This window comes from Watersipora subatra, chromosome 4 (genome assembly GCF_963576615.1).
Source record: "Watersipora subatra chromosome 4, tzWatSuba1.1, whole genome shotgun sequence".
Lineage (NCBI taxonomy): Eukaryota > Metazoa > Bryozoa > Gymnolaemata > Cheilostomatida > Watersiporidae > Watersipora > Watersipora subatra.
In genome coordinates, this window is record NC_088711.1 from 56,475,163 (window position 1) to 56,498,290 (window position 23,128).

The 23,128-nt window shown below is 35.7% G+C and overlaps 1 protein-coding gene across 2 annotated transcripts; it reads left to right on the forward strand.

Moving 5' to 3' along the window:
* The first annotated feature begins 401 nt into the window (after nt 1-401).
* LOC137393642 (serine-rich adhesin for platelets-like) lies at nt 402-22,726 on the forward strand. 2 transcript variants are annotated; one of them, XM_068080281.1, is made up of 12 exons: nt 402-475; nt 3,184-3,345; nt 5,304-5,487; nt 6,663-6,950; nt 9,917-10,083; nt 12,429-12,546; nt 15,070-15,526; nt 17,599-18,033; nt 18,952-19,136; nt 20,173-20,336; nt 21,424-21,513; nt 22,221-22,726. In XM_068080281.1, exons 2-11 carry the CDS (start codon nt 3,223-3,225, stop codon nt 21,505-21,507), a joined length of 2,205 nt encoding a protein of 734 aa, XP_067936382.1. In that variant the 5' UTR covers nt 402-475; nt 3,184-3,222; the 3' UTR covers nt 21,508-21,513; nt 22,221-22,726. The 2 variants fall into 2 exon arrangements, with proteins under 2 accessions (XP_067936382.1, XP_067936383.1); XM_068080282.1 differs by having other exon boundaries at nt 17,635-18,033.
* Nucleotides 22,727-23,128: the final 402 nt, after the last annotated feature.

Sequence of the window (23,128 nt, forward strand, 5' to 3'; positions counted from 1 at the left end):
CTACACGTGCGGGCACCGGTGCCAGTTGTACAACAACTATTGGTCCACGGCAGATGACACAGGCCAATAAAATCACCACACGCTCTGAAAGAAAAACAAGACGGTGGAGATGATTCTTAGCTTCCGCGTTTGAACTTGCGATGAACTCTATCACGTGAGCCTTACTAGAGCACCGCTTACGACCGCGAACTTGCTTCCCATGGATCCACAGTACAACTCGCATAGCCCAAGTCACTTTGTTGTTATGATGCATAGAACAACCACACGATAAGATTATTCAACAACGTAACCGATTAGTTACCGATCACGGGAAGGAAGTCTCTGCAAGGCTATGATAGCAAATCCGTATACGATCAAACGAGGCGGATGTTTACAACTAGTGCATTCTGGTGTATCAATGGCGTACCGTGGGCATTTTGAACCGCAACGCGTAAACGGCACGGCCAGACAATTATCTTTCTGTGATTATTCAAAGGTTTGTAACAAGCTTTCGTGTTTGATGAAATATTACTTTGTTTATCATTTTAATGATGGTAATATTTACGTTGATGTGAGCAGTACTTTACAGTAAAATATGCAAAATGTATGTACTCACAGGTTTTGCGCCTTTTCTCTTACCTCAGACGAGGTAGAACTTCCTAGCGATTAAATTTAAGTCTAAAGTGAAGGGAATCCTTCGAATATGTTAGTGTGTTATTATGTTACTTAGGTGTTATTAGGTTGACATTGAAGATACAGTAAGCAATTTTTTGCTTTTTATTGGTCAGTGTTTTTACATGCTGAGTTACAATTACTGGCGTACTTTTGGTATGTTAATGTAAAGTTTCTATTGGCTGTGGTATGTACATATTGTTGTGTATGAACAAAAAGGTATTTTTTATTTTTGTAGTAAATACATGTATTACATAAGTAGTTTGCACGGGGTTGGTATTTATTTAGCAAATTTCTTTTCACTCACAAATGTGATCTGCTAAAAGAGATATGAGAAAAGGTGCTGCAGCTTCTGTCTCGCCAACAGACTAACATCACAATTATTCATCATCAGACTCTCCTAATTGCAATTTTTTTATACCTGTTGAGTAACAGTTTTAGTAACTATTAATGTAGCTAAATGCACATCCACGTCAATGGAGCCGGTTAAATTTTTGCATACATACAGTTATGGAGGCACTCCGCTTATTTCATCCCATTCCTTTGTATACCTGGGCATACAGGTTTCTAAATCGCTCAATTTTAGTGATCATATAAATCTTATTATGCGTAAGGCTAATGCCATCCTTTACATGCTTATGCGAACTCTCAAAGGAACTTCCTATGCTGTTAAGAGAACGGCTTATTTTAGTGTATGTCGTCCTTTACTGGAGTATGCTTCAAAGGTGTGGAATCCACATTTTATGTACATCATTAGGGATTTAGAAGCCATAAACAGAAGAGCGTTCAGATGGGCAAACGGTTTTAGAAAGTATGACAGTATTACATCTTCAATGGAAAACATGTCTTGGCACACTCTTGAAGAGAGAAGATGCACTAAGGATAAAAACACTTTACTGAAAATTTTAAATCAAGACCTTATGGTCGATTTTAAAAAGTTTACACTGTGCAACTCCGCCTATTTTACTCGGGGGTCTAATATTAAGCACACTATTAATACAGATGCCATGAAGTTCTCATTTTTTAACCGAGTCATGAAGTTTTGATATATATATGGAACAAGCTCAATAGCAGATTTTATTTAACTCTCGATTTTACAGGAATATCTGATCTCTTTTATTGTTATCATCTTATCTCTAAAGGCTTATCGGGCCACAAGAGATATTTTATCGAGATAGATAGAAATAGATAGATAGTAACTATTATGAGATCTTATGCATTGCATCATTGAACACAACTTATTATCATTTATAATTAAAGCTTTACTTTTAGTTAAATTTTAAGAAAAGGAATGTTCTTACACAGAAAGAGTCATTAATTGGGTTAAAGTGCACCTACTTGCAAAAATCGTCATAGTAGCAAGTACACTCTTTGATTGCACAGCCACTACATGGTGAGTCATTATGAAGTGTAAGCCAAAATTGAAAGAAAGCCTCGCCGAATATTTTTCAGTGTCAATGGGCACAATGATTGTCTTACCTTTTTCTATCACAAAGCTCTAGATCGAAGTTTGTTTGTCAGTATGCAAGCTGATCTGTTTTACATGTAGTTCATTTTGGCAGAGAGAATTGTAAAATTGGATGCCCTTCTTACCATCAGTGTCCTTTGCTGGGAATTGAATCCCAACATGTTGTTTACATATCGTGCTTGAGATCACAAACATTAAAGTGACCATCGTAAGCATACAGAGAGGAATCACAGTAAAAAGTATCTCGTACGTTCGCTAGTATGATAGCAGTCCCATGCGCGGTAAGAGATCGTCATGTGTAATCACTATATCCATAATTAGTTCTTAGCTCAGCTTGGTGACCCGAGTGGTGTATTGGTAGTGCACTCATTTTGTAATCTAAAACCCTGGGTTCGATTTCCGTGTGTTGAAATATTATTTTCTTACGCTCTAAGCTTGGTTTCGAATTTTTATTTCTAACTCTCTTCACATGGCTTCAGACAAACGGACGTATACTGCTCTTATTATAGTAAAAACTAACTGGATGTCCGGCATTACCCGGGCATTAAAATTCAGCCTATAAACAATGAGGGGTAATGTAGTAGCCTACCACTTGCTATTAGTCTGGCACATTGCCAATGGATAATTGGAGTATGCTTACTAATAAGAGCTAACTACTTGCTCTCACGATTGAGCACGCATAAAATTACGCTACCGCCCTCCATCACGTCGCGTGGTAATGAAGAGCGGTCATGTATTTGCACCCATATAACGACATATATTGCCTAACAGATTCATCAAGCTCGTGTGGCTTAATTGGTAAGGTGTTGGATTGGTGTAAGGTCAGGTGCGAGATCAAAGCTTCTGCATTATGGATTCTTAATTCCAAGATTTTGATAGCTATAGCTGGTTATACACAGAGACAGATACACGAATACACAGACAAACTTTGAGAAATATATTTATAGATTAGTATCTAAGTTGTCTGCAGTTTGTAATCATATCAAGCAAATTTTTTTAATTTTAATGAAATGAATGTCATCCAATTAGAGACAGTATTCAATTTTATGTTTCGTCATTTATAGAGAAGACCTGAGGGCTACTGTATTTAACTAGTACAGTTGATGATGGCCAGGAGATCTTCAGCACTCGACAGAGCGACAGCCGCAATCAACAGGCGAGGTGCTTTTCCTGAACGAAAGTCTACAGGAGACTCTGAAATCAGCGACGATGCTGCCGAGCTTACAGTGTGTTTGCCAATAAAATAATACTAACAATACTAATGATAATAATACTGATAATGCTAATACAATAGATGCTCCTATAATGTATACCCCTTATATAACGTATACCTCCTATATAACGTATACCTCTTATATAACATATACCTCCTATATAGCGTATACCTCTTATATAACGTATACCTCTTATATAACATATACCTCCTATATAAAGTATACCTCCTATATAATATATACCTCCTATATAACGTATACCTCTTATATAACGTATACCTCTTATATAACATATACCTCCTATATAACGTATACCTCCTATATAACGTATACCTCCTTTATAACATATACCTCCTATATAACATATACCTCCTATATAACGTATACCCCTTATATAACGTATACCTCCTATATAACGTATACCTCCTATATAATGTATACCTCCTATATAACGTATACCTCTTATATAACGTATACCTCTTATATAACGTATACCCCTTATATAACGTATACCTCCTATATAACATATACCTCCTATATAACGTATACCTCCTATATAACATATACCTCCTATATAACGTATACCTCCTATATAACGTATACCTCCTATATAACGTATACCTCCTATATAACGTATACCTCCTAGATATCATAAATTCCAGTTAACGCAAAAAATTAAGCAAAGTTTTTGCTTCGCGCTACATAAAAATTACATATAACGTAAAGTGTCAAGTAGGGGAGACTTCTCAAATTCGATTTGATTGGTAACATATCTCACCGCACTTGTGAGAAAATGACGCACGTATAGCGGTATATTTATCATATATACAACTTCATGACATTCTACTTTGTCATGATGGATCGTCAGATGTGTCGACAAAACAGAATAGGTAGCTGCGCAGTTGTTAATAATCGATTGGTAATCGATTGGTGCAGGTGTTACAGCGTCGGTCTACCAATCTGAATGTTGGGAGTACCTGACAATCAGAGTTGGGAGTATTGCCAAAAGTTATCTTTTATCCTGACCTGGCTACAGATAGTCGACGAATAGGTAGACACCGCTCTTTTTATAGTAAAACATATTTTTGTTTTGCGTTATCAAAGTAGGCGTATAACAAACTTGTTATTAGTTTTATTTTCTAAAATAGACCTTTCTGTCTAGCAAAAATGAACAAATTGTTGGAAATGGACGTCGAATATGTGTGTTGCTCATAAACTTATTGTAAAATTAATGCAATTATTGTCTATAAAACAGTAAAATTGATCAGAAAAAGGAGACAAGTTGTCGATGTAAACCAAAAATACTGCTGTTACGATACAGCCAACAAACTAAAAAGTTAAGTCTAATTTTTCCTTTTTGAAAAACCAAAGGGGTGAGTTTGGAAAGATCTTGGAACATATTGAGCAATTTACATGTATTTTACTGTTCATGTAACGTAAAATCCCCATAACGTAAACGTTCCTGGAATGGATTATTCACATTTTAGAAGCGTCTTATATAATACTAGAAAGTTTTAAACCGCTTTAGAGGAAATGGGACCCAAGTTACCTTAACAATGTAATGAAAAGGATGGTCTATCTGGCTATCTAGTATTGGAGTAGAGTCTCTCCATATCACAAACCTTTATGTACATATAAAAATTATAGTTGTCTGTCATTTTATCAGTTGTTTTTTTAGAATATATGAAAAAATTAAACCCATACAAAAAGAGAGGTAGCTTGCTTGAATCTCTCAAACTTTTATTAAAAAGCTCAAACTACCGTAATGATGTTAAATATCACCAACTACATTTGAATAGCGATTATCCGAGCGGCGTCTGCTAACTTTTTTATTTGCAAAAAAGAATTATTGCCATTATATGTCAATACTAACCACATTGCAAATTATCAGATTGTCATATTTGGCACATAGTCAAAAGAGTTTGCAAGTCGTCGCTTGTGAATTAAATTCTATGTTCTTTTTATATCAGAGATTCCTATCAGGCTTATCTCAGCAATCGAAGGGAGGGAAGACAAGTAATGCGGCACCAGCTGGGCTTAGTGATATTTCTATCTCTAGTGACGATGATTTCATGACGAGAGGCAAGGCATCGATGGGTGGTCCTGTTAGCTCTACCACCAGCAAGTTTATGAAAAGTAGCAAGGCGACTATCGGTAAGTGATTTCATTTACTTTTTTCATTTTTAAAAATAAATTTTTTGTTTTTATTTCTTGCTTTTATTGTCTGCAATAAGTTTTATTGTAAAAGGTTTCACTTTTCCAAAAAAAGTTGACTAGGCCAATGTAGTAATAAGCAGAATATTTTTGGTCCAAAGAAGAATTGTCAATATTATCAAAGCGAGGTTGTATTTTTCTATACATTTCTCCATGTATGTCTCTCCATGTTTGAAAGTTACATGTCACCATATTTTAACAGGAATGTTTTCAATGTATTCATTATAATAGGTTACCATTTTTTATATGTTTACACATATTCAGGTTCTCTCTTTTATGATTATTTGAACAGACACAGTAATGGTTTTTGTTATTGTGAGTTAATAAAGGAAACTTTGTTAGTCATATTAGCAATTCATTTTGTTTTTATTTTTAATAATCTTACTGTTTGTTTAAGCTTGATGCTAGACAAAATCATAGCCAACATTCATACCAAACTTGAAATTTTTAGTAAACTTCCATCATAATGTTGCAAGCAACTTGGTCACAACACCCCATGTCAGTATTATGTCTTTATTCCAACAAACATTAGGTTTAATGGCTTGGATTGGCTAAATTGTGAGCAATCGTTCTTTTTGTTTTGATACTCTGAGTTTTGTGCCTATTTAATTAATTATTAGCAATTTAAAACAACTTCATAATAATAACTTCAGCTAGTTAGCTGACAGTTTTGAGAGCTGTGAAAGATCGTCGTTTGTAATAACTATCTGCCTAAATAATCCAAAATATAGCAATGTATTTGAGTGACGCGGTTGGTTTGGTTGTGTGCCAGGCTGCTAAGATGAATGTCTTTGTCCAAATTCTGTGTGTTTAAAAGTTTTTTGTTAACATCCAACCGTGGCTTCAGACAGAAGGACACAACTCCTATTATATTAAAGGGGATTTATAGCCTATGCATGACCACTTTTTCGTAACTTCCAGGATATCAGGTTCCTTGCTTGGGTAATTTTCGTCTAGATGGTGCATCCATCCTAACCTTAAGATATCAGAGTGTTAAACTATGTTCTCTAGTCTGTGTAGTCTGAGAACAGATTTGCTATTCTGGTATAAAAATACATACATGCTCTCTGTCAGTGACACTAATAGTAATGATAAACATACATTTTGTTTTGCAGCGACTCCATCAAAACACTTGCCGCTGAAGTCTATCTCTTCAAACCAGTCCGATATAAACCAGTCTCCCGCGATGCTGCGTCTCGCTGAGCAAACGCAGAGGTTACTCAACAAATCTAAAAGTAGTGCAGTGAGTCGTGTGGCAGCCAGCCCGTTGTACAAGAGTGAGGACAGCACAGGGATGAGTGAAGCTAGCGAGTCTATTGGTGGGGGAGGAAATAAGTTTTTAAAGAACAAGCAACAGAAAGCCGATGGAGAGACAAAACGGTATCGGAAATCACCAGCTCCAGGTAATGACTTTCCTTAGGTGATCTGAGTTTCCTCTAGGCAGCAAGTAGCACTTTGCTAAGAATGAGTTTTCTGCAGCACGTGCTATTTGTGTTATGTAAGGGTTTCCTGTGACAGCAGATGCCATTTTTTATGTTACATGAGGGTTTTTTGTTACCGTAGGTGCCATTTGTCGTATGGTACATAAGGGTTTCCTTGGCCAGCAGGTGGTAATTGTGATGAACGGTTGGGTGATGCAAGAGAAAAATGCAAAGTTGTTTGTAATAAATGCTTACCTAATTTCAAGGCTGGGCTGGTAACAGCAGATGCACTCGTCTTTGTCACTTTTTAAAATATATGTCTACTAGTTGAATGCCCGGCGTTGCATGGATATGAAAAAACAGCTTATAAACAGTTGCAGGTAATGTAGTAGCCTGCCATATTGCCAATGGCTAATTTGAGTAACCTCGTATTGCTAAACTTACTAATAAGAGCCATGAGATCAAGCATAAAATGACGTCGCCTTGTAATGCAGAGTGGTGTGCGTTTTTTCATCCACATGGCAACATATATTGCCCAATGAATCCATCAATCTCGCATAGCTCAATGGTTTAGCATATTGTCCAGAGAATGGAAGGTTCCGAGATCAAATCTTCTATGATATGGATTCATCATTCCAAGATTTTAATAGCTATAGCTGGGCAGGCAGGCAGGCATCCAAACAGATGACAAACTTTGAGAATTATATATACCCTAGGACACTTATGTATTCGCGGCATCTAACTTTCGCGTTTTCGCGGTGTCATCCTCTCACGAAAGTTTCATGTGCGAAACTAAACTATCATAACAACCGAGCGAAAAAGCGAAACTAAATAGCTTTGTTCATTGATACTGTGTAATTGAATTTTATAACGACATTTATTTTAACGTTTTTAACGACCACTATAGCATCGTTAAAATATAAACCGACAAAATAATTTGACTGTCAAAATTTATTACGTTATTATTTTGCAATTATTTAGGATTATTTTTCCATTAGGAATGATTTATAATGATAGGAATTTGATGTCAATGCACATGCATTAGTTAGCGTTATCGTTTGCTGGGGACGTCAATCAATGCAGTGAGCACCGTGTGTTGAAAGAAAATAAGACACATGCACTGACACTCGCAGTACTACACAAGCAGCATGGCTCTGGAAAGGTTTGGATTCACCACTGACACCTCTTCAATAACTTGTAATTTTTTTTAGATTTGTTTTGTTTTAAGTGATGTGACTGACGAGACGTTTTTAAATTAAAATAGGCAAAACATGACCGCAGTTAATACGCTCAGAAAAAAAACATCTTTTCCTTTTGAGCGTTTTAACAAAGATCAATTTTGCGGATTTTATTTTAAGTTCATTCGGAGGCTTTTACGCTTTCGATGGGACACAGCCAAGCGGGTGATTAATAAAACTGAATCTTTTGCAAACCTTTATAAAAGTTGTTAACAAAAAATATTTTGCCTCTGATGATGATAATAATGATGCCTAAGAACTACTAGAAGTTGATGTTTGTCTTTATGGCTTGGAATGAAGTGACATTCTACAGCGATAAAAACCGCGTCCATAGCCGTTGGGCAAATAAGTTTTCGAATAAAGGATGTTGAGGTCGAGTTATCTGAAGGAATTTATCATTGCCTTGGAACTGACCAAACAAATCTGTTTGAGTTGACCTTGTGTTTGAGATGAAATGTTACATTTTATCTGAGGGCGAGTTTTTCGAGTTGGACTGTACTTACCGTAAAAAATTCCCAAAAAGTTAGGGCGGCTCAGCCGGCCAGCTGCCCCAGTGAAAACTGGCCTGTTGATAGTCCAAGAAACAAATGGCAGCAAGCGATCAAATGCATTATCGACCTTGCCCACATCATTCTACCTGCGGTTCACAATTACAAACTAGTCGCAAATTGAATTTTTTTATCGGTGAACCGAACCTGAGGAATATAATTGTTTGTTCCACTGCATTTATTTTCACATCACTATATTTTCGCACTCATCAGAGCTGCGAAATTAAGTTGCTTCGAAATTTTACTCTGTGAGCTACTCACGAAACTAAATACTAGCGAAATATAAGTGTCCTAGGGTATAGATGTGTACACTTGTGAAGATTTACTTTTACTGTCATTTGTAAAGGTTAGATCTTTTTTTGATTATGTGAAATTTATTCTCGGGATTATGTTACAACTAAAAGAAGACACAGTTTGTGTAATATGGTAAGCTCCTTAATATTTTAGGTGTCAATGTCCCAGGAGGTTCACTCTCAACCTACATCCCAAAGGGCTCGACGAAAAAAAGCATGTTTTAGGGGTGTTTTTGGTGGCCTGACACTTTTTTATGAAAACACTAGAGTGTTTTCATAAAAAGGGTATGTTTTTAGCTTGGTACATGAATAGCCCTTTCCACACAGTGGAAAGGGCTATTCATGAGCAAAAAAGGGGCCAATTAGTCTGTGGTGATGAAGCGATAAGAGGTAGTTGTTATATTAATGCATAAGTCAGTGAAAAGGGTGCATTTTATCACATCCCAGACTAGCCCTTGGGGATGAATAGAAGACAGTGAACCCCCTGGGGTCAATGCATAGTACTTGTAGAATTGATTCCTTTTACAGCCTCTCATCTGCCTTGCCTGCTCATATTGACCGGTTAGCCATATTCTGTAGATGTCTCTGTAACCTGTGTTTTTATAGTAGAAGAATGATGTTTCTCTTTCACTCTATTGTCAAGTTAGCACCGCTGATTCTTTATTAGGTTGAGATTCAATCTATTGGTCAGCCAATCAGAAGTCTGTAGCACGACTAATCAGACGCATTCATTTGATGTTGATCTGTAGCCCATTTATTGTCATTAGGGTTAGTTGTTTGTTGCTACAAGCTCTAGTTTGGGCTCTGCTTCTTATCATTTAGGAAATCTTTTCATTGAGACATAATTTGCTTTGACTTGATATGAGCAGCGTATTCACTGCGGACCAGCACTGAAGATGATTCGGATATGGCAGCATATATACAGAAGTTGTCTCTCTCGGCCTCAGAGGTATCGGATCATGAACAGATAAAGGCTGTTGTCTCCCGACCTCAAACTGTGACCTCTCAACCTGAGGCTATGACCTCACAACTTAAGGTACATGCTGATGATTGCAGAGTATTTCTGCTAAACCAGAATGTTCACTAAAAGTACAACCATTAACTAGATATATGCAGAAATAGCTGAGCTGCTCGGGATGTCTGGTCAAAAATTACTTTGTAACATAAATAAGGCATGATGTTGGTTCATATCCATTTTATAACAATTTTTCTTTTTTATTTCAATTTAACTCTTTTCTTTTGTATTTTATTATTAAAAACTTGTGTTTTGTAGTATCGCTCTCAGTCAAAAATAAATGTTTTACAGTTATAATCTGTTGCAGTCAAGCATTTAAATCTTTTGAAGTTATCATCTACCGCAGTCGATCAACATTTAAATCTTTTGGAGTTATCATCTCTTGCAGTTAGATATTTTGATACTGGTTGTTGTCATGTTAGCTGTTTCTCAAATTTCATCTAAAATCAAACTATCAGCTCAGAAATATTTCAACTAATCTTCTTGTTTACGTGAAATGTTTAAGGCGGTATTTGTTATACATGATATACTTGTCTATTTATTCCAGAATTCGTTATGCTTGTATAACAATGTTGTTTAGATGAAGGATGCACACTGGATGCCTCCTCTCTATGATGCATGACACAACAATACTTGCCTTTATTTCAAAACACGGAATATGTGATTTCTTTATAAGACAATTAAAAAACCAATTTAAATTCACTTTCAGTTTGCTATAGTAAATATTCAGTTCCACAGTGGGGTGCAAAATAAGCTGGACTCTTCTGATAGTCAATAACCAATAAGTCATGAAGGCACATTGCTAGCTTGCATATGCACTTCATGATAACAACTAAACATAAAATGATTTATTTTTATGTCTATGCTGATTTACCACACGCAATGGATATCTACATCGGGTTGCAAAATAAGCTAGACTACTTAAGATAGAAAACTAAATTTCTTATTTACAAAATTGTTACTTATTGTGAATTTAGTCAATAACCATAAATTTTAAATTATCTTAATCCTCATTTTCTCCTGATTTTAAACATGTAATCCAAACTCTTTGTAAAATTTGTGCTTCCGAATGATTATGTAGCTAATGATAATAATAATTGCATAATAATATGTAAAAACATGATTATGTTTTTAATGATTATGCTAAATTATTGAACATTTCATTTAATGGTTGAAGATAAGAATCTGTACTAATATGATTATATTACATACTTTTAGGCATTTAAATGACTTGAATTAAGCAAATAAAAATGTATGTAGTGTGATCATATCTGTACAGATTCTTATCTTCAACCATTAAAAGATGAAATGTTCAGAATTTAGCCTACATAATCATTCAAAAACATAATTTTCAGCTGTTTCGTTTATAGATTTAAAATCATGACAAAATGACGATTAATTTAATATATAATTTATGGTTATTGACTAAATTCACAATAAGTAACAATTTTGTAAATGAGAAATTTAGTTTTCTATCTTAAGTAGTCTAGCTTATTTTGCAACCTGATGTAGATATCCATTGCGCGTGGTAAATCAGCGTAGACATAAAAATAAATCATTTTATGTTTAGTTGTCATCATGAAGTGCATATGCAAGCTATCAATGTGCCTTCATGACTGTTTATAACTTTGGAGTTAGAATGTTTGTAGACATTTGTAGACAGTTGAAAAATTTTATATCAGCAAAGCCATTTTTTATTTGAGGCCTGCGAGGTTTGTTGAAGTCTAAAGATTTTTAGTGGTTGGAGTCTTCAATTGTATGTGCTGGTCAATTAGATTCATAGAGAATGACCAACATATATCATTAAGTTTCTAACCTTCGTAACCTCCTAGGCCATTAGGTTTGGGAATGTATTACCGGGTCTGCTGGATGCCTTTTAAATACATGTATGTATGTACATTATATTATGACATATTATTTACACCCTGTTAGGTTTTGTGCAAAGTTAATATTTTGCATTATTTTTAATTACATTATAGTAATAGCTTGAAAAATTCACTCCACATTTATGGTATACTAAAATTCTTGCATTTTTATTTGCTTGCATCTTAACTCTTGTGATAGGGAGTTGCTTCCCTACTGTAAATGTAAATTTCTAAAAAAAAATGATTTTATAACATGCAAGATTTTGAGAAATGTCAAAATAATCTAAAAATAAAAACATTTATGAAGTGTTTTTAAAAGGTTTTAATTAACCGATTTGAGTCATCACGAATGTTGAGACATACTGTAGTTTTAAAAAACCCGAATGTTGAATTACTTAAACTGACACCTCAAGTTTTTAATCTACTTTATGAATATCTATACACGTTGTATAGCGTGTGGTGTAACATTGGCTCAAGCCATGTAAATCTTGTTGCTTGTAGGTGTTTCAGTCTACTGATTATGAAAGTTCCTTTGCCACCGAAACATTCTCAGCCGAGTCATCTGCCCCTGCCGTTGTTTCTTCACCCGAAGAGATAAACACTGAAAGTGAAGGAAGAGGTTAGTTTTGGATTTAAGGTTTTCTTGTATAACAGTGCAGCAAGTAGCAGAAAACAAGGAGAATTGTCTGCTGATCGGTACAAATAGAATTATTTTATGAGTCAGACAACAATCCTTGAGATTATGCCTTCAATGTGATGTCTTTGGATAAAGATTTGAATTTGTTAAATAACTTTTATTTTGTCAGCCAGCCTTGAAGGAAGTGCCATATAAAAGTATGCGATGCTGCAAACAATAATGTGTAGACAACTTCCAGTTATTACAACTCCAAAACACTGCCTGTTTTAGGTTGCCTTGATCTTTATTTTGGTTTGATAACTCTTCAAGTTGGGTGGGAATTTAACCTCTGCTTTTAATAACAGAGAGAATTAATAAAAAATTAATAAAATTGGTTTCTTTTTATTGATAACCATTTTTCAGCTTTATGATTTCCAATATGGCTTTGGGCTTCTACAAGATACAAAAAATCCTTGAGTATGATGTATATTCTGTCTTTATTTTCGTAAAGCTACCGATCACAATAATCTACATAACCATTATTTTACTAAAGCTGGGATGTAATAATCAGAAACTAATATATCATTTCAATTGCTGATTATAATATTAAAATTAACATGAAGTGAATGTTTTTCGAACTATATTTTAGCTAGCATTTCATTTGACAATTTTAATAGTGGAATTAAAGTTTAATATGTTTGCAGCTGATTATATCATTGCAATTTTCTAAGTATTGGTTTTCTAGTTTTTTTATGATTAAAACTTTTTCATAAAAAACTTAGTGATTTCATTTGAGGAGACAGACAAAAATAGATGCTGCTGGTATTAAAGGTGTCAAGTGTCAATTATGCCATGGCACTGGCATATTATATACTTAACTAACTTCTCTAGAGTTTAACAGTTGTATTAGCATTGTTATCTGCTCTGGCTCTCTGTATGATGACCATAGATATAGTAAACCCTAAGTATATCTATGATGATGGCTACTATATGTATGATGATGGGTTCACTATATCTATGATGATGGCTACTATATGTATGATGATGGGTTCACTATATCTATGATGATGGGTTCACTATATCTATGATGATGGGTTCACTATATCTATGATGATGGCTACTATATGTATGATGATGGCTACTATATGTATGATGATAGGTTTACTATATCTATGATGATGGGTTTACTATATCTATGATGATGGCTACTATATCTATGATGATGGCTACTATATGTATGATGATGGCTACTATATCTATGATGATGGGGTTACTATATCTATGATGATGGCTACTACAGTATATGTATGATGATGGCTACTATATGTATGATAATGGGTTCACTATATCTATGATGATGGCTACTATATGTATGATGATGGGTTCACTATATCTATGATGATGGCTACTATATGTATGATGATGGGTTCACTATATCTATGATGATGGCTACTATATGTATGATGGTGGGTTCACTATATCTATGATGATGGCTACTATATGTATGATGATGGGTTCACTATATCTATGATGATGGCTACTATATGTATGATGATGGCTACTATATGTATGATAATGGGTTCACTATATCTATGATGATGGCTACTATATGTATGATGATGGGTTCACTATATCTATGATGATGGCTACTATATGTATGATGATGGGTTCACTATATCTATGATGATGGCTACTATATGTATGATGATGGGTTCACTATATCTATGATGATGGCTACTATATGTATGATGATGGGTTCACTATATCTATGATGATGGCTACTATATGTATGATGATGGGTTCACTATATCTATGATGATGGGTTCACTATATCTATGATGATGGCTACTATATGTATGATGATGGGTTCACTATATCTATGATGATGGCTACTATATGTATGATGATGGGTTCACTATATCTATGATGATGGGTTCACTATATCTATGATGATGGCTACTATATGTATGATGATGGGTTCACTATATCTATGATGATGGCTACTATATCTATGATGATGGGTTCACTATATGTATGATGATGGGTTCACTATATCTATGATGATGGCTACTATATCTATGATGATGGGTTCACTATATCTATGATGATGGCTACTATATGTATGATGATGGGTTCACTATATCTATGATGATGGCTACTATATGTATGATGATGGGTTCACTATATCTATGATGAAGGCTAATGAAACATGCTGGTGCCTTGAACTTAGCGGTGAATATTTAGTTTAAATGCTGGTCGAAGCGTAACCAATGATTATTATTATTGTGTAGTTAGCTCAGTTTTTCCTCAATGAAAACATACAGCAGTATTTAATATTTCCCACATTATGTGAATTTTGTACATCCACTCGTTAAAAGTTCTTCATGGTGCTAGAGTGATAGGATTCATTATAAATCAGTGCCTTTGATCTACATAGTAGTTGAAATTCAGAGTGCGTTTACACACCATACTTTAACCTGTATGGTTGTATTACCACTTACCGCTTTCTCTTGTATCATCTATCAGGTCCCGCGGTTGTTATGGACATAGCAGAACTTCGTGTTGAGCCTGTCCACAAAACAAGGAAGGATGATTCAACAAAAACAAAAACTCCGCTAAAAAAGGGTCATCGTGCGGATGCGGACATAAAAAAGGCAACCTTTAGTTCATTAGGTTTGATGTCTGTGGATGATCTCTTAGCAACCCAGGATTCTTCAGTCTACACTGCCAGCCAATCAGATGCCACCAAATCTATACGGACTGAGTCTAGTATTAAAAGTCAGAGAGCAGAGAGGACAATTTCTCACAGCGACTCGTCCATTCATACGTACAAGGAATCCGTGCAGACGATTAGCGTCAACAGCGAGATTCATACCCATACATCTACAGAGACAGATGCTTATGACAGTGATTTTGATGATACTTTGAGAGAGACGGAGTCCATAGCAACAGATGAAAATTCCGGATCATACAGAGCACAGAGGTAGGTAAACTTCATGAACCTATTGAGCTTTATGTGATTTGTGATTTATTTTCATCAACAAAAATTAGTTAAGCAAAAGAAAAAAGGTGGAAGAGTGATGAAGCCCATAATACGCAATAGCATAGCTAGTCAAGGCGTTGGGCTTGTCTTCATCGGTTTTCTTCACCTGTTAAAAGATACAACCTGAGTTTTCTCTTGAAACTGGCCTCCTTCTCTATGCCTTTAATAGACTTAGGGAGTTGGTTCCAAAAAATGGCCTCTTGAAAATCCACCCTGCGATGGCCTGCACGGGAAAAAGATTGTGGGAGATTTGGACAGGAATTTGAGAATCGGATTTGATGTATTGTGCAAGAGATGTAATTACAATGAAATTCATGATGGGCTAAAAGTATAATGCGATATGAATATGGTGAACTGATGGGTAGTATGGATGATGATTTGAAAAGAAGTTTGGTGTGGATGAGGCGAAATTTTTTGTGAATGGTCCTTATCATGCGCTTTTGAAGTGTTATTAAATTTGTAAGATGGGTGGGAGGCGCATTGCCCCATGCCTCAGTGCAATGTGAAAGTTTGGAATTAGCCATAGAATTGTATAATAAAAGTAGAGTGTGTTGCTGGGTGTTGTTGCACTCGCAGAGGGTGGTTATCGCTTTTATTTAGTTACACGTAGGCCTGGCAAACAGAGAGAACAAATCTGAAAGAAAACTGCATCTCCCAGAACAACGAACATGCTCTTTACAAGTCATTTTATGAGAAAGCATGAGTGGGCAACTCTGAAAGATAACGTGTGTAGCTCTGAAAACTTAAACATTTAAACTGTTGTTTACAATATTTATGCCCAAACCAAACATTTTTAGACAAATTTTGTTTCATTGGTAATTGAATTTTAATATTTTACTTGTTTTGACTATCATATTTAATGTTTGGTCATTCGTCTGGCACTCGAGTCGGCAGCTTTCGGGGTGTGATGCAAGTCTGTGTTACTCCATTCTCAGGTTCTTCAGATAATCTGCATTCATAGGAAACACAACTTCAAGAGTTGTGCAAAGGAATAGTTTTTAAGTTTAACTGAAATCTTTTAATGCAGTTTAATATTGTTCTCTTTTATATTTTTTATTAAAATGTTTAGCCCAAAGGTTATGAAAAAAAACCTTTTTTAAAGGCTCCCTTTTCATTTAATAAGGGAAAATATTTCCTATGCAAACAATCTTATTTTCCGATTAAACCATTTTAGAAAAAAACAATTTTTAAACACATTTGGGATTGGCTTCAACAAGTTTTGTCTTATTTGTAGTTGTCCTTTCTTGTGTGCATTTGCTTTATGTTTTAGGGTTTGCATGAGGAATATTGCTAAATAAAATATATTGGTGTACTACTGTTCCAACAAGCCGTAACACACTCTTGCCTTCAAGCCTTTTTCTCTCAAAGCATGTCAAACACATGCTGGTAATATGTGACACTCAAAGCGCTTGTCACTATTGAATAGCAGCAGAGTTGAACTGCTGGTAATCAGTTGACAGCTTACGGTTTTTATACTGATGTTTATTATTATGAGGGTGGAGTCTTCTTGTAACAAAATAAAATTGTATGTACACATAAGGACTAGCAAAGGAAATGCCCGGCAGCACGGCTAACCTTTATCAGCTTCAAATGGAACTTTTGGAAGGCTTTTTAAGAAAATGTGTATCAAATACTTTTAAACTTTACTTTGGTTTACGCTAGTAGGTATACAACTTATGTTCTACAACGAGACTGGCCTATAAGTTGATTTAGTCTCATTTGTATGATCAGCCTTTCATGGAAGGTTGATACTACATGTAAGTTGCATTTGATTCTCTTTTGGCAATAGCAAATGCATTGAGGAACTTGATAATGAAAAAGGTTTGCTATGAACCTGGTAGACAACTCGCCAATGGGGAGGCATGGGAAGTTGTGGCCTTGAGACGAATTGTTTTTGGTGGCATATGAATGACTATGATATTATTTTCATAGAACACAGTTGTCTTTAGAATATTTATTGTAAAAAGTGACGATAATAAAATAAGCTTATGAGATTTTTGAAATTGTTTTAGCGGCAAAAGGCGTTCCTATTCTACGTCCCCTAATAGGTCAGGATCACAGTCAAGGGCCAAAAATGGTTCATCTGCATACTCCTACAGCAGTGAGGGATCATCAAGAGTATCCAGGGGAAGGTCAATGTCATATGCATCTTCAGAAGGTTCCAGGTTTAGATCATATAGTAGGTCAAGAACCGCTAGCAAATCGGATAGCAGGTCAAGGTCGTATAGCTGGTCAAAGAGCACTGCACGATCACTTACGAGGTCAGACAGCAGGTCAAAGTCATATAGTGGGTCAAGAAGGTCTACAAGATCACATACAAGGTCAAATAGCAGGTCAAGGTCACATGATAGGTCAAGACTGGATGAACAAGCTTCTGAAAAATCATCGATTAGCGGAAATTATTCGAGTAGCTTCGAAGATGCTGTTGATTCTGTGCAGGAAGTGAGGTAATGGATTGCAATTATAAGGATTTTGTTGAGCTTTACTCATTTCCAAGCTGTTAGTTTTATTGAAACGTAGACAGTGGACCGAATAACCTGTTTTTAGGGACAGCTGTTGATTCCCTATTTAGAACGATGAATATTTGGCAATTTCAAATCTGTTAATAGCCTTGTTGAAATATCTTCATGGCCTTGGAGCTTTCTTTTTAAATTTGTCTCTCAGAATTTTGGAGCATGTTGTCTTTCCACTGATGCCTCAGCCGGATTAATTGAGTAGCAGGAAAAGCAAAATTTATGGTAACTATCTTTGAGGCGGTAGTAGTCATGCTGTGCATTCATTTGTACCAGTTTTTATACTTGATATACAAAACATCCTAAAAATAATCATTTTGGAAGACACAATAATTATTAACAAATAACTGCAAATAGGTGAATATTGTTCAAAATTAGTCTGGAATGATTTATCTCATCCTTCGAAGTCATTAAAGAGTATTTATTGAAAAGGTAAATTGTAACAATACAAGTCATAAATGGTACATTACAACACTGAATTTGTACTAAAATGGTGGTGGGTCGCTACAGATTTTAAAGAGCTCTCCTGTAAACCCTACACTCATTTATATATTTAACACCACTATTTGTATTTTACTAGCTTAATTTCAAAATTATGTTTGAAACGCAAGTATAGGCCCTCACAATTCAATTATGCGAATCTTTCCTTAGGCATTAAACCGATGCATACACGGACTGCTTATGTGATAGACTGTCTGTTTGCATCGAATCTGTCCATGTTTGCTCTCATGTGTGGTGATAATGGGCTCGCTACAATGTGCTTGTTGATATCTCATTTCATTTAAAATATAAAATCTTTTTTCGATTTTTGTCTCTTGAAATGTTAGGTGGCTTTGCTTTCATTTGTTTCAGGGAAAAGATGCCCAAAACTGATGCTAGTGTACAAACAGGGGTAGATTTAGATGAAATGATACTCAAATATTACTGGATGACAGATCAAGCTGCTCCGCCTGTCTCAGCCAATCAGCAAGCAAAGGAATCATCTTCTGATACTCCGAGAATTGCTAAGATGGCTGTGAGCAATGAGGCACTAGAAGGTGGCGTACTTTTCATCAGTTAAACATTACACAAAATTTTGGTAGTTTTTATCAAAAAGTATCAGTATTTTGCTATCATTTGCGGTTGTTTTTTGGTGTTTGAAGTGATCTGACTGCCAGGACGTTTCAAGATTAAAATCGACAAGCCTCAAGTGCAGTTAAAACGGACCAAAGAAAAATACGTGCCCGATGATGTCACTAGTTGCTATCATTGCGATAGTTGATATCTGCTCTTGCATTCAAGTGGCAGTTTTTTTCAATGTTTGCAGTTTACGGGCAATGGTAAAGATTTGTTGTTAGGCTTATTCACAGATTTTGTTTAATTAATAGACTATTTACTGTAGGTTGCTAATCATTGGGAGTAAAGTGATAGGTGGAGGATAACTCCAGGTTTATGACTGGCTATTTATTATATGACAACAATAGATATTATTCAAATGTACATCGGTAGGGCAAGTTTAATAAAACAGAAGGCGCTCCTTGCTACTGCTGTCCAATGTACGACCTTCACGGCTTGAATGGTGGTTTATTTCTAGGATTGTTCATCAGGCATTCCATGAAACAGCGATAGATAGACAAACGTATGTGTCTATGATTCTGGAATCTTAAAATACAATCGAGTCACACTTTTTGATAGCAATTGTATGCCATTTAGCGTCTAATCTAATGCAAATGAAATTGCTAACTCAACATATAACCTTGTCATCTCTGAATACCAATGCATCGAGATTTTGGCAAACTGAATGTTCGATATAAAGTCGCTTGAGGAAAGCTTAAAAGGGGTGACTGGAGTAAGGCATGGCTATAGCTTTTAAGCCTTTTTAATATTAGGAGAATTAGAGACTAATCTCAAGGGTCACCAGGTCATGGTTTAACTCATTTTCTTTACACTGCTATCTAGCTGCTCGACTTTTATTCATTGTCCAATCATTGCCTTAATCAACAGTCCAATAGTTCGTAGAGCATAAGATTACTGTGTTCAGGGAGTGTGAGCTTTGAGTTGAAATTATTTTTTGCTTGGCATGACCCGTTGCAGTACTGACTACATACAACCCTGCTCTGCTGGCGCTAAATGATATGATGAAAGGGCAACTAGAACTGAGCAGACAATTCCTCAACATGCAAAAGGACATGCAGAAGAGTATTATGGATAGCATAGAGAGAGAGCACGTCTACACAACTCTTGAGGATACAAACAAGGTTACTGATAAGCATTCTGATGCGTCGACCAGGTCCATGTGTGCTGAACATGAAACTATGCATTCCATCACTCGTAAATGTTATATCTCAAGGGTCATAGCTAATGTACTTGAATTTAGAGCTACTTTCGTCTACGCAGTGTTTAACAGCCAAATTGTTTTACAATTTAATCGCTCTCTAATTAACATCCAGTCATGGTCGATAGTTTTTGCTTAACAACTTGTTAGATCTTGTTAATCCAACAATTCGACTGCGCATTAAAATTAAGTGTACTTTTTCAAAACGCTCATAGATTCAAGTAATTAGTAGCATATTGTTATCTACATGTAATTCAATTACGTTAGGTTGCCATGTCAAATGGTCGGAAGGCGTAAATTTTAATGTCACTCTTTTGTTGTACGTAACACAGTCATGGATAAGTTGAAAGATCTTTGCCAAGAAATAGCTGGTTAGAAATTGGAGTTGTACGCACTATGAGTAAGAAGACAATTTCAAATTTCTGACTCTCGAATGACACTATTTGTCGATTATGAGAATTTTTGAGGCCATTTTGAAACCAGACCATGACAGTTTGGTCAATACTAGACAATTTGCTTGAGTGGAAAAGCTTGTGGTTAGAGAATCATGATGAAATACAGAAAAGATACTGTGAAATCACATATCACCACTTTTCAATAAGTAGTGCCGTATGCGCTTCCATCAATTTGATCAATTGTAACTTTCTCGCACAGTTTAACGAGAATCTATGAGTTGTAGTCAAATTTTTCAAGCAAAGGTGTAGTTTGATCATTTCAGACAAATCTAAACATTACCATTCGCTACACAGAAGCAATCGTGCTTGTCCCAAAATAACTGCTTCTTTGTGTTTATATAAAACATGATTGTTTGTCCCATTTGAATGTTCAAATTCTGGTTTTAGTTAGTTTTTGAAATTATGATAATAGCTAATTTAAAAATTTTTTTTAAAATTATGGGTTGTATTTCAAGCTTGCTTCATGATTGAGTTTACTTGTCGCTGTTGCTAAAAAAAATCGGTAAAGTATGGTGTAAACACCATCATCTCTATGGACTTGGTATCACATTTTAGTTTATTGAGAGTCATCGCAGGCCCCGCCTCACTTTTGAACAAGCTGTGTGTATGGTGCGGGATGAGATGAACATGTCCTCATAGTTTATGGTAAGTACTGTTATCTTGCATTACCATATATTATAGGTAGGAGAGGTTGGCAGGTATTGAGGAGGTTGGCAGGTTTGGGAAAAATTGGCAGGTGTGGGAGAGGTTGGTTCGTGTGGGAGAGGTTGGCAGGTGTGAGAAAAGGTAGCAGGTGTTGGAGAGGTAGAGGTATGTAGGTGTGGGAGGGGCTGGCAGGTGTGGGAGAGGTTGGCAGGTGTGGGAGAGGTTGGCAGGTGTGGGAGAGGTTGGCAGGTGAGGTAGAGCTTGGCAGGTTTGGGAGAGATTGGCAGGTGTGGGAGAGGTTGGCAGGTGTGGGAGAGATTGGCATCAGACATCGGGTGCTTGACAGGTTGAACATCAAATTTTTACTCATGGTTTTCTCTTGAATTGGTTATTCAGTTTATTTATTTGTAACCAAGATGATTCTGTTTAACACAATCATTATTTCTTGTGATAGCAACTTTTATTATATGTATTTGTCTCCAGCCTTCCATAGTTTACCAGGAAGGCTTCTAGCCTACATCTCAGCACATTCAGATGTGATGTAATGCCAAGCATTGTGCTACTAGCCACTTGCTGGCAGTTGTTTACCATTTGAGTGACTCATATACACTGCTCAGAATTTGTCCAGCCAAATCTGATTATCAGCTTCATTTTGGGCAGTACTAGATTTCCATGGTCATTGCTAACTTTATGCTGCACTTTTCTAGGGTCTGGGAGAATAAAAGATGGTACTAACTCGATTCATGACCTAACATGGCGACATTCAACAGACGTTCAACATTCAACAGCTGGATGTACTCTTTGTTGTGTTAGTTAAGTACTATTTCTCCCTAATGTTGGGTGGTTCTGTTAAACCTTTGGTCTTCCGGTTGTTTTAACAAAGAATAGCTTTCCATATTTTTAGACATTCCTTCTTTACACTCTTATATCCGTCCATCTGGTTTTTAGATTATAATAATCTTTTGATAGAGCCCTTCAATTTGACCTCAGACATTGTTGTCCACAATACATTAGCAAATGTGTACATCATTTAGAGCTTGGGGTTCTAAACCGAAGTTAGAAAACTAAATTTTATTTTACACATAAGGTTGTCAGACTGATTAGGTGAAATCTTTTGCTGTCATCGACTCACTACAGCATTGACTTTATTAAAATATGACTCGATAATATTTTGAACCTCTGTATATGAAATGTTATAGATTTTATCTGGTAATATAATACAATGGGCCTGAAGGTGGCTTAAAAATTCTATGACTGCATAATCATCTAATTGTTTCTGTGCATGCTTGCTTTAATGTAACTATACGACTCTTTGTTACTATATGATTCGGTATAACTATATGACTGTGTAACTATATGACTGTGTAACTATATGACTCTGTGCGACTATATGACTCTGTGCGACGAGATGACTCTGTGCGACTATATGACTTTGTGTAACTATATGACTCTGTGTAACTACATTACTCTGTGTAACTATATGACTCTGTATAACTATATTTAAACATGTAATTTGAATGCCAAGTAACATCTGTATGATTAGCTTTGACTAAATGACACATGAGAATCTTATGATGGATGACTATAATAGTCATATCTATGAGTAACTCTACAT

Bases quoted from the DNA above. Each gene is read 5' to 3' on its own strand.
- LOC137393642 (XM_068080281.1), top strand. From the start codon at position 3,223: ATGATGGCCAGGAGATCTTCAGCACTCGACAGAGCGACAGCCGCAATC. The intron at 10,084-12,428 runs GTACATGCTGAT...TGTTGCTTGTAG, and splicing joins CTATGACCTCACAACTTAAG to GTGTTTCAGTCTACTGATTA. The intron at 18,034-18,951 runs GTAATGGATTGC...CATTTGTTTCAG, and splicing joins GATTCTGTGCAGGAAGTGAG to GGAAAAGATGCCCAAAACTG.